This window comes from Marmota marmota, unplaced genomic scaffold (assembly GCF_001458135.2).
Source record: "Marmota marmota marmota unplaced genomic scaffold, marMar, whole genome shotgun sequence".
NCBI classification, from domain to species: Eukaryota; Metazoa; Chordata; class Mammalia; order Rodentia; family Sciuridae; genus Marmota; species Marmota marmota.
The window spans coordinates 16985781-17000570 of record NW_025999977.1 but is presented as its reverse complement, the minus strand read 5'-3'; the positions used below and the strand labels follow the sequence as shown (position 1 = coordinate 17000570).

General features: G+C 37.3%; 2 protein-coding genes across 8 annotated transcripts in view; one reads left to right on the top strand and one right to left on the bottom strand.

Moving 5' to 3' along the window:
• The window catches only part of Acyp2 (acylphosphatase 2), a 155179-nt gene that overhangs the window by 96851 nt on the left and 43538 nt on the right, over window positions 1–14790 (top strand). The window lies entirely within an intron of this gene.
• On the bottom strand, window positions 10838–12220 carry Tspyl6 (TSPY like 6). Its single transcript, XM_015479380.2, is given in 4 exon segments — window positions 10838–11256; window positions 11259–11438; window positions 11441–11867; window positions 12017–12220. Coding segments are annotated over 4 exon segments (1077 nt in total). The 3' UTR covers window positions 10838–10990.

Genomic DNA, 14790 nt, shown 5'->3' with positions numbered 1-14790 from the left:
TACCATATTGGAGGTGAGAGTAGGATTGCAAATGCCCATAGGGTCAGTGGCTTGGGAGAGAGGGAGCTACCATGATCTTAGTGTTGCATTTTTAGAAACTAATTTTAGGTCACAAACACCGAAGAAGAGAATGAGGAATACATGAATACATTCTCGTGGCAAGCAGAGAATCTAATAAGAAAATTGGCTTTTCCCAAAAAGTAGCACTTCAGACTTTTTTCACTTGGAAAACTCTCTCTTCTTCTCCATTCTAAAGATGTTCCTTTTCCTAACAACTTGGAAAGGTCTCTTCAGACCTCCTGACCACACTTAAAGACATCTGTACTCTCTCCATCCTCCATCTAGTTTTCCCATTTTTATTGGTCCTCAGAACACATCCCTTGCCTCATCATACTTAGGACAAGTTAAAACTTCTAAAAGGAGGCTTCTAATACAAAGGGTGCCATTTAGATGAGCAGTTCTGTGGTGAGATGAGCAACCCTCCCACAGAGAGGATGAGGAAAATAGCAACTTAAGAGTCAGAAACTTGCGGCTAGACAAGGGTTTCTTTTGCCTAACAGTAGGACCTTGACTACTTTTCCTAGTTTACTGGCTTAAGCTTTAAAATAAGACCCCTTTCACCTTTGACATGTGATCCATGTAGGACTTTATTTTACTTTAGCAATTTTAGGAAGATCTTTAGGCTGAGGGGATAAATCTCTGTTTTCATTCAGGCATAGAGGTTTTGTACCATTTAATTTTTCTTGTCAAAGTCTTCACTTTTAATTTGAAAGTCTTTATTTGTGGGGGGTTTTCCTTCTTCTTCTCCTTACTCCTTTGGCTAGCTAGAGTGCAGGTGCCATTCAGATGGTCCAAAGAGATCTTCTTTGCAACCTTAGAGCAAGGCATGCTAAAGTAGAGCCACCCTGCCCCTCTCAAAAGCTTATGAATGACAAGTCATGAAAAACGTTTTTAATTAAGTCCATTATAAGTTGAATTAATATCTAATTCAGGCATAACTTGGGAAACTGTAATATATGCCAGATGACCCTTATCCAAATTTCCATGGAAATAGCAGTCTTACAACACAGTATGTTCTTGGACTGTTCCAAAATTATCAGCCGCTTTAAGTGAGATTGACCTTCAAAAGGAAACCTTTTACTAACAAAATGTATTGAAGTATGTACTCAGGTGCTCAGGAAATAGGCTTAAGATGAAAACCATTTACTCAAAAAGATTCAAAGTTGGGCACGTTGAGATGTGCCTGTGATCCCAGCTACTCAGGAAGCTGAGGCAGAAGAATCATGGCCAGCATTTATAATAAGACCCTGGTATGGAGGGGAAAAAAAAAAAAGGTTCAAGACATAATGCCTTTGGGCTTTCCTGTAAGACTTCTTTGAAACTTTTGATATTTTGTTGTTTCCATTTGAAGTTAAACAGTGGAAGGGTTTGCAGGAAAAAAAAAGTTTTGTTTTTTTCCTGTAAGAGGTAAAGATTCATCTATGTTAGGAGAAGTGAAATAGTCTTATTCTTTGAATGATCAAATAAAGTTCTAGTTCAGGGGATAAGCCATATTTCAATAAGACCAGATTTATTCATCAAATGTATTGCTGTTAAGAGTATGAAAACATTTCAGATGAAATAATAGCATATGGGAGAAATTAGCCATGTATTTATAAAAACGCCTAATAAAAGTGCAGACGCCATGACTACATGGCGTGCTTGGCGAAAGTAAGGGCAGGTTTGCTGTATTCATAACAGTTGAGCTAATGTGTTCAAACCCGTGCATACCCCTGCAGAAATGACTCTAGCAGCTAGGCATCAACCTACAGCAGCTACAGTTTTACTTTCTACACAATGTCAAACAAGACAGAAATAACCAGGCTTCATAAATAGAATATCCTTTTAGAACTCAGTAATCCTAAAGTGACTTGCCCATCACTGATGTCTGTCCTGTGAGATCAAAGGTTTGTCTTACTCATTTGGTCCTCTTTGTGGTTGCTGGTTTTCTTTGTTAATATGGAAAATGAGAATTTATTTGACAGGATGTACATATCCTATGTCTTAGGTCAAATGTGCATATTTAATCTGAAGGTAGCACCTTTCCTTGTGAAGTCCCTAAATCATTAATCTGCATCCCTTTGGTATTCATCCTTTCTCACCATTTTAAGAATTTGCTTAATATGAATTTATGTATTAAAGTGATTAAAGTGCTCTGTAGTAGAGAGATTAGCCCCTTGTCTATAATATGACTATATTTTCCTCCAGTTTGTCATTTTTATCTTTTTAATGGATTTTTTTGCTTTGTAGATTTAAAATTTTTTTCACATCATTTTATTTATGAAACTTTTTCTTTCCAGATTTTAAATAGAAAGGCTTCCCCATGCTAAGATAATAAGGAGATAGCTTCCCTTGTTTTCTTCTAGTATTTTTATTATTTCATGTTTAATTTAAAGCCTTGCTCATTTGAGTTTTTCTGGTGTAAGGCATAAGGCATGAATACAATTACTTTTTTAAATGCCTCTCCAGTTTTTTCAAGACATTTTTGGAGTTGTCCATCATTTCCTCACTGACTTGAGATAACATGTTTATCATACACAATTTCTATATGCCTTGGGTTCTATGTCTAGACTCCCTATTCTGTTCCATTGATTCATGTGTCTGTTCTTATGTCAGGAGAATGCTTTTAATTATTATAACTTTATATTACTTTAATAAGTGCCAGAAATAGTCTCACATTCTTCTTATTCATTTGTGTTGGTTTTCTTGAAATTCTTTTTTTTGATATGTACTTTAAATTTTACTTGTCTAATTTTTCTCCCTCCTTATTTTTAGCTTATTATAATTACAATAAATTTGTAAATTAGATTAGGAGAAACTGACATGGTTCAGTTTTGAAGTTGAGTCTTCCTATCTAAGAACTTTCCCTTTGTACAAGTCTGAGTGTTTGAGGAATACTTAAAACTTTATTCATAAATCTGATACATTTCTAAGTTGTTTTCTTAGATATTTCATCTTTACTGTTGCTATTCTATATAGTCTTCCCCTGTTTTAGCTTCTAACTCACTGTGTTTGCATGTCTGATATCTATGTAGTAATTCTATATCCTGCTACCCCCTTACTAAATTTTCATGTAGTACCTTTTCAATTGAATATCTTAGATTTTCCAAATCAGCCACAAAGTGTAAATGTTTTATTTCCTTCCCTAAATTTTTATACCGCTAAATAGGTTTTTATACTTCTTAATTGTATTGTATAATATCCAGTATAGTTAAGTAATGGTGGCAATAAGAGAGCATCCTTTGTTACTGATTTGGTGGATATTTTCTGGTAAGGTCCCAGTAAACATAATGTTCAGAAAAGCCCCAGTATATTTGCAGCCTCCCTACCATGCTATAATCAAAGCTCTAAAATATTAATGAAGAAACTTAAGACCCTCTAGTTCACTTTCGTCCCATCATAATTAATAAATTCCAAACACAGGGAGATTGCAATTACCACCCAAATTCCCAAAATTAAATTAGAAGACAAACTGGAACATTGTCTGTTAGGTCTCACACCAATTTTCTTTTGGGTATATGAGACTAACATTGAAAATTTCTTTATGACTATTTTTCTGTCTCTTTGAGCTTTTCCCATTTTATCCTTCTGTTTCCATCACATTTCCGGGACCTCACATGTGCTGCTTGGCAGTGCATGCTTCCTCTAGCCTGCCATTGCTGAGGAGCCAAGTTTATCAAAGATTTCTAGACAGTGACATAATCTCTCCCCCACCCAAGAAGACCTCTTTGCTGTTTGCTCTTCCTGGATAAAGTGCATTGTCTTCTAAATGTTGCTGGTTCATCTGGTTTTAAAGTAGAAGGCTCAACTGAACACTTCAAAATATGCTCCAGTTTTGATGGTTTCTTTTGCAAGATGATTTTAATCAACAGAACATGTGTCATAAATGACATCGTATTTTACATTCATTTGTGAGTGGTATCCAGATCGTGAAAGAAGTTAATTATGTTATAATATTTAAATGAAAAACATAAATGATTACATATTTCTTTGATTCTGCATTCATCCTGTGTTGTAAGATTCATTAATGAATATCAAAATTAGTAAGTGTTTTATATGCTAAGAAAAATTGTATATAGATGGGGAAAATATAAGCCAAATATTATTTTGATTAATAATTTTCTATTGTAAAACAAAAGATAACATATCTGTCCATATGTAATTATCAGACTCTGGAATCAGAGAGATTTGGGTTTGAATTTGGACTTTGCAAGTGTTTGCCTAAATGACTGTTTAGTAACAAGTAACATAATCTCAACTGAGTCTTTTTCCTTATCTGCAAAATAGGGAGAGGAATACCCCATAGAGTTGTGTGGGAATTAAGAGAATAATGCACATCCGGTACATTTAGCACAGTGGCTAGCATAACAGAACACCTCAATCAATGACAGCTATTATTAAAACCTATTTATTTTTTTAAAGTTTTTTTAAATTTATATATGACAGTGGAATGCATTGCAATTCATATTACACATACAGAGCACAATTTTTCGTATCTCTGGTTGTATACAAAGTATATTCACACCAATTTGCGTCTTCATACATGTACTTTGGATAATAATGATCATTACGATTCCACCACCATTTCTAACCCCATGCTTCCTTCCTTCCTCTCTCACCCTTCTGCCCTATTTCGAGTCCTCTATTCCTCCCATGCTCCCGCTCTCTATCCCGCTATGAATCAGCCTCCTTATACCAAAGAAAACATTCTATTAAAGCCTATTACTAAAAGCTCTACTAAAGCCTGTTGTTTTCCTTTAACTTATAGTTTAATTTAGAGATCTAAGAGTAAATGTGGCAGCTTGGCTTAATTTGGGTCTGTGATTGCAAAATAACTCGTTTATCCACATAGCCTCCTTTCTGAGAGGTAGAACTAACATTTGCAAGGATTTGATAGAAATCTCTGTTCTAGTTCTTCTTTTTTAGGAATTATTTGGGAAAGTATGTCAATTAACATTTACCTAAATCCTCAAGGCTAAAAGTATGTTCTTAATTTTTTTATTAGGTTTTCATTAGCCAATTAATGATTATTGACTATATGATAAGTGGAATATAAAATGTTTATTGACCATATAATAAGTGGGATATAAAAGACTAATATATCTCTTTTGCACTTTTAGAGCTAAGAGACTTGGGCAACTTTTAGTTATACACTTAATTTGAGAGTAAATGTTTTGTGCTGGTCACAATACTGCACCCGAGGGGTACTTAAATAAAATGATAGCTCCCTACCTACTCAGAAGAAGCTTATAGTCTAGTTTGGTGTCTATAATGGAACTTAAGTCACCTTGACACCCCTAATCCTCAGGTGGAGGAAATGTCTCTTTTATGTCTGGTCCTACTGCATTCTATGCGAGTGCTTATTTTAGCATTTCTCACTCACATCAGTTATGCCTGTCCCCTGTGGGAGACTGTTGGTGGTCTGAAGATAGGAATCGAGTCTTAAGAAGGTGACTAAAACAGCATCTTGGTCCTGAAAGTACTTGAAATTGAAATGACAAAAATATAAACTACTAGTATATGTAAAGAATTGAACTTTGCTATAAATTTACATGGAACAAATGCTACAAAGCATATACTACAAGAGGTAGGTGGTTTTGGAGAAGGTTATTTAGAGGAGATGGACTTCAAGTAGAATTTAGAAGGAATGGTAGGATTTCCATAGGTAAGGAAGAGGGCAAGAGAATTCAGGGTGAAGGAATGTCATGAGCAAAGGCACAGAGGCAGAACAGTATGTGTGAATGTACTCTGGTGAGAATGTTAGGCAGGGCTTGGTTGTAGCTGCCTACATTGCTGCCTTGATAAAGACATTTTCGACATTGCTGCCTTGTTAAGACATTTGAACAGAAGATACCTGATCACTTGGATAATAGTGCTAATGATGGGAAAAGAGACAGAAAATTCAGGAAGGGCAGTCTGGAGATTTCCAGTATTGTAGATAAAAGATATTAAGGTAAAAGTAGATATGGAAAGAAAGGGAGAGATTCTGGAAATACTGTTTAAATGGACATGTCAGGGACCATCTGGAGTAGGGGTCAGATTCCAATTTAAGAGTCCTTATCTCAGAGGTGATGGCAGAAGCTCTGGCTGTGGCAACGCCAATTGGGAACAATGTAGAGAAAGAAAGCCAGAGGAGGCAATGGAAACATGTAAAAAAAACTTATATTTAAAACTTTTTTTAGTTGTGAATGGACCTTTATTTTTATTTATTTGTATGTGGTATTGAGAATTGAACCCAGTGCCTCACACATGCTAGGCAAGTGCTCTACCACTGAGCCACATCCCCAGCCCCCAAAAAACTTATATTTAAGGGTAAGTAAAAGTTCAGATTTAGAAGAAATTGTGTTTCAAACCTTTTATTGAAAAGATGACTAAAACTGTGTTCTTGGGATTAAGTAGTTTGTTCAAGTGAATGCCTGTGGGAGAGCCCTCTAGAATCCAGGTGGCCTGACTTATGGCTTAGCACACTTCTCTATTATCTTATACTTTAAATGAGATTGATGCTAAATGTGAAAATCTTATCTACCTCCTTTGATATCCTGATTGATCTTGATAAAACAAACTAAATTTTAATACTCATCCCTTTTACATAAATTAAAGTATCCTCTCTTGTAGCTCCGATAGCAAAGAGAAAATTTTGTCATTGGGAATTAGGTGAAAAAGCCATCTATATGGATGCCATTTAAAATTAAAATATGTGACATGAATTGGTAGAAGGAATTAAAAAAAAAAGAAAGAAAAGGAAAGAAAAGTCAAGAAAACAAAACAAAAAAACAACAAAAATACTCCATTGCATTTTCAACACTGAATTACCCTTATTATCTCCCAGGCAACTTGCTATATACAAAACTGAGAAATATTTTGTTCAAATAAGCCAAACCAAATGATTTCATTGCAGTTCTACACAAGATTTTTTTTTAATAGGTAAAGGGGGCTACTAGGGAGTGAACCCAGAGGCACTTTATTATCTAGTCATATCCCCAGCCCTTTTTATTTTTTATTTTGGGACAAGGTCTCACTAAGTTGCTTAAGTCCTCACTAAGTTGCTGAGGCTGGTCTTGAACTTGTGATCCTCTTTCCTCAGTTTCCCAAATTGCTGGTATTACAGGTATGCACCATCATCCCTGGGTTATACAGATTTGTTGCTATTAATGCTGTAGTCTTCTCTGAATGTGTAAAAGATGCGAGTTGAAAATGTTTTTAACTCTTATCAAGTAAAATATTTGTACCTCAAAGAGGGAAGCCTGAAAACAGCAAACATAAACTTTAAAATAGAGACCATCTTAAAAAATAAGTATATGCTAGAGCCAGTCTTTAGGGTGGCATCATCTGTGCTAAATAAGAGAACTAAGTAATATGTGGATTTTATTATTTACTTCATTGGAAGAACTGAGCTTTGAAAATGAAGCATCACAAGCCATTATTAGTGAACTGTTTACAACTAAATGAGCAAAGTACTGTAAATACTAAAAATTGATGGTCCATGCCTAGAAAATTGAGCATTTTCATTCTTAGGAAATGGAATTTGGCCATTTGAATGTGGCACAGCAAATGATCCTATTAGCATTTTCATCCATGGATTCTTGGCCTACCCAAAGAGATCTGAAACACAACTTTAAGTGGACTATTTTCTAGCACAGAGGTTCAAGAAAAATAATTGGGTTCTTTTGGTTTTCTTTTGACCTTTTTTTTTTTTTTTGCTTACTTTGCTTATTAAAGTATAATATACATACAGAAAAGTGTTTACCAAATGTATAACTCAATGAAGTTTCACAAATTGAAATATATTCACCCATATATCCAGCATCTCAATCAAGACACAAAACATTACCAGCCCTTTAGAACCCACTATCCCCATATATTACCTTCCAGTCAATAGTTACTTACACCCCAAAGTAAACATTGGGAGACAGGTCTCCATGTGTCTCCCATGTTTTTGCCAATCTTGTAAACAGAGGCACTGACTGACAGTGTTCAGAATATCTTTTCAAAGATATCTGTGAACAGCTTAGAAGATATGTCTTCCTCAGAGCAAAAAGCAGCCTTGTTTACAAGTTCAAAAAGTAGATTGTCTCTCTTACAAAAGAAAAAGGGACAGGTTTATTTACTATTCAGAATAATAAAGATAATGTCTCTCTTCAAAACATTCAAGTTCCCTAAACTCAGGATTCCTTTCCTGTAATATAATTCTGTATGTGCGCCAGTGTCACTTGGCTTTCTTTGTGTTCCCTCATGAGAATTAGAGCTTAGGATGTTGGTGTAAATACTGACACAATACTAAGTTACAAGGTGTTTTCATCTGATCTAGCATCCATTAACTAAGAAGCTTAACCTGTAGGCCTACATGTAGGGTAGTTTGAGACCCTTGATTGTTCTTGGTAGTAGTCACTATTCTGACTTCTACTACCATGTTGGTTTTACCTGTTCCTAAACTTCATATATAAATGGAATTATGTAGCATGCACTTTCATGTTTATCTTCTGAGATCCAACATCATATTTGTGAGATTTATTAATATTATTTCATTTAAGCATGATTATTTCTCATATCCTTCCATTGTGTGAATATTTAAAAACTTATTTTGCTAGCATGCACAAAGCCCTGAGTTTGGTCCTCTATCCTGAAAAAAAAAAAGCAAGGAAAAACCTTTTTTCTACTATTTATGAACATTGGGGCAGTTCCCGGTGTCTGGTATTACAATTGTGCTAATTCTGTTAATAAAAACTTTTATCCATGTCTTTGGGTGAATATATGTATTCATTTCTGTTGAGTATTTTCCCAGAGCTAGATTAGAGGGTGTGTGTAGATATTGCCAAACAATTTTCTAAAGTATTTGCACCAGACTACTCTCTCCCTAACAGAAAATGAGTCTTCTGGCTTCTCTGTGTACTTTGTTTCCCAGCTTATTTTCTATCCTTTTTTTTTTCTTAAGAGTAGAATGTTTTTATTTTATTATCATGCATATAAAGAAAGGCAAATGTGGCAATATTACAAGCATTTATGCTGTTTAGGAAAGAGACACATCAATTACTGTGCTGTTATCAGGACAAATAATCAAATAAGACACTCAATTAGAGCCACAAACTTTTTGTAGGTTATTTTTCCACAAAGACAACAATTTCCAGTTTTCTGGTTCTGACAAGACCAAGTTATTCAAATTAAATTTTGGGGGGATACAGTTTCAACAGAAACCAAAACAAGATGAAAATTGTTATGAATATTCACATAATTCCTTATATTGTACAGAAAAGATATTCTTCCAACTATTCCTAATTACAAGCAAAATAAATTGGTATAGCTCAACCTTCCCAATCAGCAGAATAGAGAAACAGGAGTTTACTAAGCATAGTAAAATTAAGGGGCATAGTATTAATCTTCCACATAATTTAAGGCCACAGGAAAACACCCAAAGACAATTGTGTTTCTTCAAAGAATGCCTCTCTTGCTATCATATTTAACACTCCAGTCACCTTCAGTTTTTCTATCCCAATCCTGAGAGAAATATTTCTCCTCCCATTACCACTAACGGAGTAAATACCTCTTCCTCACAGGCTCTCATGCAAACTAGTCTTATTTTTAGTCCCAGTTTTCCCCTGGCTAATTAATTTCTGCTTTACCTCTGACCTTTTTGTTCAGTTTTCTCTGCTTAGAACACCCACTAGTCTCTTTATAAAGCCTTACAAACCTCTATGAACTTGAAATCACCTTTCATTCTCTCTAGATCTGTATCTTTTTAACCTTCTAAGCATTACTGAATCTGGGAAGAAAGCAGAGTAGGCAATAGGGCCTCTGGCAGTCGATTTTACAGGACAACCTCTCTGCCTCTGGAAATGATAGAGCTAAGTTACACTATAAAGCCTCCTTTTGCCTATGTTTTTGAACCACCACTTTTTCAAAAAAGAGACATGAGAAAAAGAGGTTAAAGATAAGTGTGTATGTACCCTGGCACATCTGGCACCTAATCATTTTCAGACTAAGGAAGGGGGACAAATAAAGATAACCTAAATTTGTATGAATTCACTGGTTGGAGCTGAGAAAATCTGGAACTTGACCAGGACACCATTAACTGCCTTTCACATGAAAATAGGGTTCTAAATTGTCACCCCAGCCACTTGTCTAACAGTAGGGTTTCTGGATGATGAAGGTGGTTGGTGGTAGTGGTAAAGAATTGGAGAGATCTTTTGGAAAAGGAATGGAAAAGTCTTTTGTATTCTGGCAGAAAATCTTGGCCCATCACCAGTTCTAGAAATTCTTGTTTACCAGAAACCAGAAAGTGGAGCTGAGAACAATCTGGAATTTATTTATTCAGTAGCCCAAAGGGGTAAGGATAGCCAGCAGCAGGCAGCAATAGGTGATCAGAGAAACAGGAAGAACAGTGAAGTCACATAAATCACACAGACCACTGTTTTTCTCACTGGACTTAATGCCCAGTAATTGTCCACAGGCCATGAGTCTATGCTGCCAAATCCAGAGAAGAGTGCATAGAGTAGGCTCCTACACATAGCTAGAAATCCAGATGGTAATATAGAGAGCAGAAACCCTGCAAACAAGTAGAGTCCAAACAGTGCAATCTGTAGCATCATCTGCTTGGTTAAAAAAGGTGTGAACCATATATGGCCAGGCATCATGTGATGTTAATGCAAAATAGCATGAAGAACATGTGCAAATTCAGCAGCACAGCTAAGAAGTTGTCAATCTTGAGGCTGAGAGAAAACAAAGTTTTCTGTGGCTGTGGCTCAGTGGTAGAACCCTTGCCTAAAACAACTAAACAAACAAAATGAAGGTATTGTGTCCATCTACAACTAAAAAACATTTAAAAAATGGTATAGAAAGGTCAGCATACACATACACACATACACAAAAGTAAAAGGCACATCAATAATCATAGGTCCAGCAGGAGGTGGTGGTACAGGATCTTGTGGGGAGTAATCCCAAGTGCAAAGGTTCCAGATTAGAACCCAAAGGACCTGGGTATCTCTACTGGCTTCCTTGTCTGGTGACTTCTGATTCCTTGTCTGGTGACTTCTGATTCTCTATGTAACAGGTAGTATTCTAGGGAATCTGGCCAGAAGTTCTCTTTGATCATCTCAGAAGTTCTGTCGCACTCTGGATGACTGTGGTCTGAAAACTAGGTGAAGAAGTTGATGAGGACATCTGGGTTCCCAACCTATGGTTCATGGCCCTTGAGCCATATGATCAGAGCAGAATGAGATACACTTGGCCAGAGGATTCGACCTCATACTCTTTGGTAATCAGCTTGTTTCTGAAGAAGGGATTGCTTTGAAAGAACTTGAACTTGCAATTTGTCCTATGGTATCTGAGCTCCTTCACCTCCAGATTGGTTATATAGGTTAACATCTCTTCATCTTGGGTCCTAATCACTGGGTACAGCTGCGGCGGTTCTGAAGAGTGGTGATCCACAAGCCAGGGATGTTCTGAATGATGTAGTTCCTCAGTTCCAGGTCTTACTGACGCATCCACCCAAGCTTGAGCTCCAGCTGGAGGAAGGCTTAGTTAGCTTGAGCATTGGCAGTGTCCAGTTCCAGCCGGATGGCCTCCAGAGGGTTCATATTGGGCTCCACATTCAGGAGACGGGACCCTGCCTCCTCTTTCACCTCTTTTATTCCTCCATTTTCCTCCTGCATTTGCATTTCTTGACTTGCTATTTTCTCAATCTGCTTCTCATACCCTGTTACTAAGAGAGCACACTTTTTAGTCTTCATGTCTTTGGACCTGGCCATCATTTCAGAGGCTGCCCTCTCTGTGCCATAAGTTTCTAGGGCCTTCTTCCCACTTAGGCTAAGTGTCTCTTGACCATGAAAGTTAGGCTTCCATCAGTTGCAACAGAGGTAGAGGCTGTTTCCAGGCTCTCGGTGGGTGACCATGCCACTTCCTGCCCCACTGTGGTGACTCCATGACCATGACCCCCATAGATTAGGATCTAAGGAGTATTGCCACTGCCTGCAGTGTCCCAGACGTGCCCCCCGACCTCCCGTTTGGAAGTCCCAGCGGTGTGAATATGTTGGGACACCAATCTGCTGTCACCCATCTCCGCCACTACTAGGTGTCTCACTGTCCTCATAGGGTCCCTGACACTGATGTGGGTGAAGCCCACATCGGGAGTGGCGCAGCTGTGGACTTGGAGGAGTGGGGTCTTCTTGATCCCATCCAGGGTGCTCATGTTGATAGCAGCCAGACCCCAGGCCAGTAAGGGTTCCTTCCAGATGAAGCATTCCTGAAACCCACCGACCCACTGACAGTTGCACGGCCCACCGCTCAGACTCAGGACATCCACTCCATAGTCTTGCAACTCTGTCTCTTAAGTCTCATGAGAGTCGCCTCTAGGACTATCTGTGTTTATTTTAGCCTTTCTATGGGTAATGGTGTCATTTGGTTTTAATTTGCATTTTCCTGATGTTCGTTGAATTGAGAACTTTTCTTATGTTTTCTGGTTGGTTGGATAACTTCTTTTGGGTAATGCCTGTGTCTTTTCCCCATTTTTCTATTGGATATTCTGTTGCACATTATTTGTAAGAATCCTTTGTATAGGTTTGATAGGCCCTTTTCAGCCACGTGTTTTGCAGATATCTTCCATTCTGTGGGTTGCTTTTTCACTATCTTAATGGTACTTTTTGAAGAGTAAACATTTTTAATCCTAATATGTTCCAATTTATCATTTTCCTCTTTAAGTTAGTACTTTCTTTGCCCTATTTAAGAATTCTAACTTCTCCAAGATCTTTCACATGTCTGCCATCCATCTGGAACTGATCTTTGTAAATGGTGTGATAAGGGTCATAATTTTCCCCCATAGGAATATGTAATTGACTTAGCGTTGTTTATTGAAAAGACAATGCTTTACATATGCATAGGTTTTTAAATCTGTCCATCAGATGTGGTATATATCATTAGCCAGAATCAGCGATATGCCTTTGCCTAACTCCAAGGTGGGGTGGCGGGCAGGGATGGTAATAATTCTCCCCTGAGCCTGTAAAAAGAAGGAAACTGGGAATTTTGGTGAGCATTGTAAAAGACCAACAGAGTTTGGCTAAAGAGAGAAAAGGTAATGGTAATTGGAGAAATTTATGAAACAATCAAAGACTGATAATAGAAGGAACAAGAGAAAACAATCAAATTTTGGAATGAAAACTACAGTCACAGTAGTGCTTTAAAGAAATTTAAGAAAGCATGCCATTCTGTTTTCAAACTTACATGAAATACATGACTTCATAGACATTTATAACTCATGAACAATGACTGAAGTGCAATAGAAAAACTGAATAGACCTAGAGACTGTAAATAAATTGAATCAGAAGTGTGGGGGAAAAGTCTACAGAAATAGCATGAGGTTAAAATGATTTTGAGAAATATTACCAACCCTTCAAGGAATACATAAAGTCTTTTTAAGTTTTAAACTGCTCTACCAATATTTATTGTATATCTACTGTGTGCCTGGCACTCCTAGCCCCTTCATATATGTCAATGAACAGAACAAAGATTTTTTCTCTTTTAAGAGTTTATATTTTAGCAGGGGAGAAATATAATAAACAAAAATAGCAGGTAAGCAATATGACATGTTAGAAAGTTTAAATATTATGGGAAAAAACAATAGAATAAGAGAAATGAGAGTTCTTAGAATAGGGAGTGAAGAGCAGATTGTAGTATTTAATTAGGTGGTCAGAGGAAGTCTCATTAAAAAGATGAGATTTTAGCAGAAATCCAAGAAGTTGAGGAAGTGAGCTAAGGGGAAGTCTGGAGAAAAGCATTCAGGAAGAAAGAAGAGCTAAGCAGAGGCCCTAAGATAGGAACATGCCTGGGGTGTTCCAGGAACAAGGCAGCCACTGTGCTGGGGTGAGTAAATGATGAAGGCTAACATCAAGGAGGGGGTTGGATACTGTTGCAAGAAATTTGAGTTTTATTCTTAGTGAAATGGTAAACCACTGCAGGACTTTGAGCAGAGAACTCAAAACCTGACTTATGTTTTGCACGGATCACTCTCATTCCTGAGTGAAAATTAGTGTGGAAGCAGAGGTAGATTTAAGGACATCTGTGAGAAGGCTATTGTAGTAATACAGGTAAAAGATGTTCCTCAGACTGGGTGATGGCAATGGAGGTGAATGGTCTGTATAGTATGATGGTACAGCCAGAATGGTTTCATGATGAATTGAATTGGGGTCTACGAGAAGGAGAGAAATCAAAGATGATTCTCAAGATTTTCGACCTGAGCAACTGGTAGGATGGGGTTGCTAAAAACAGAGATGTGGAAGGTGGTGATGGAACAGATCTTTGCAGGAAAATCCCTTGCTTTTGGACATATTAATTTTGAGGTGTTGTTAGGCAACAGAATTGAATACCAAGTGGGCATTATGAGTTTGGAGGTCAGGGGAGGTATAGGATGAGGATACACACTTTGGGATAATCAGCATACATGCTGTTTGAAGCCAGAGGATGGAGGAGGTTACCAATGGTGTGAGTGTGGATAAACAGAGGCCTGTATCCTCTAAATTTACAAGGTCAGGAAGAAGAAAAGCCAGCAAAGGAGACTGAGGAGAATCCATGAAGGTAGGAGGAAAGCCCAGAGTGTGCTGTGAGCTGGAATCTAAATGTGGAAAGGAGGGTGTTTAACTGTTTCATGTAGTGCTGATAGGTCAGAGAGGATGAAGTCTGAGACTTGACCATCAGATTTTACAACAAAAGAATTACTGGTGACTGATCGAGAGCACTTGAAGTGGCATGGTAGGAGTTGGAATAGCA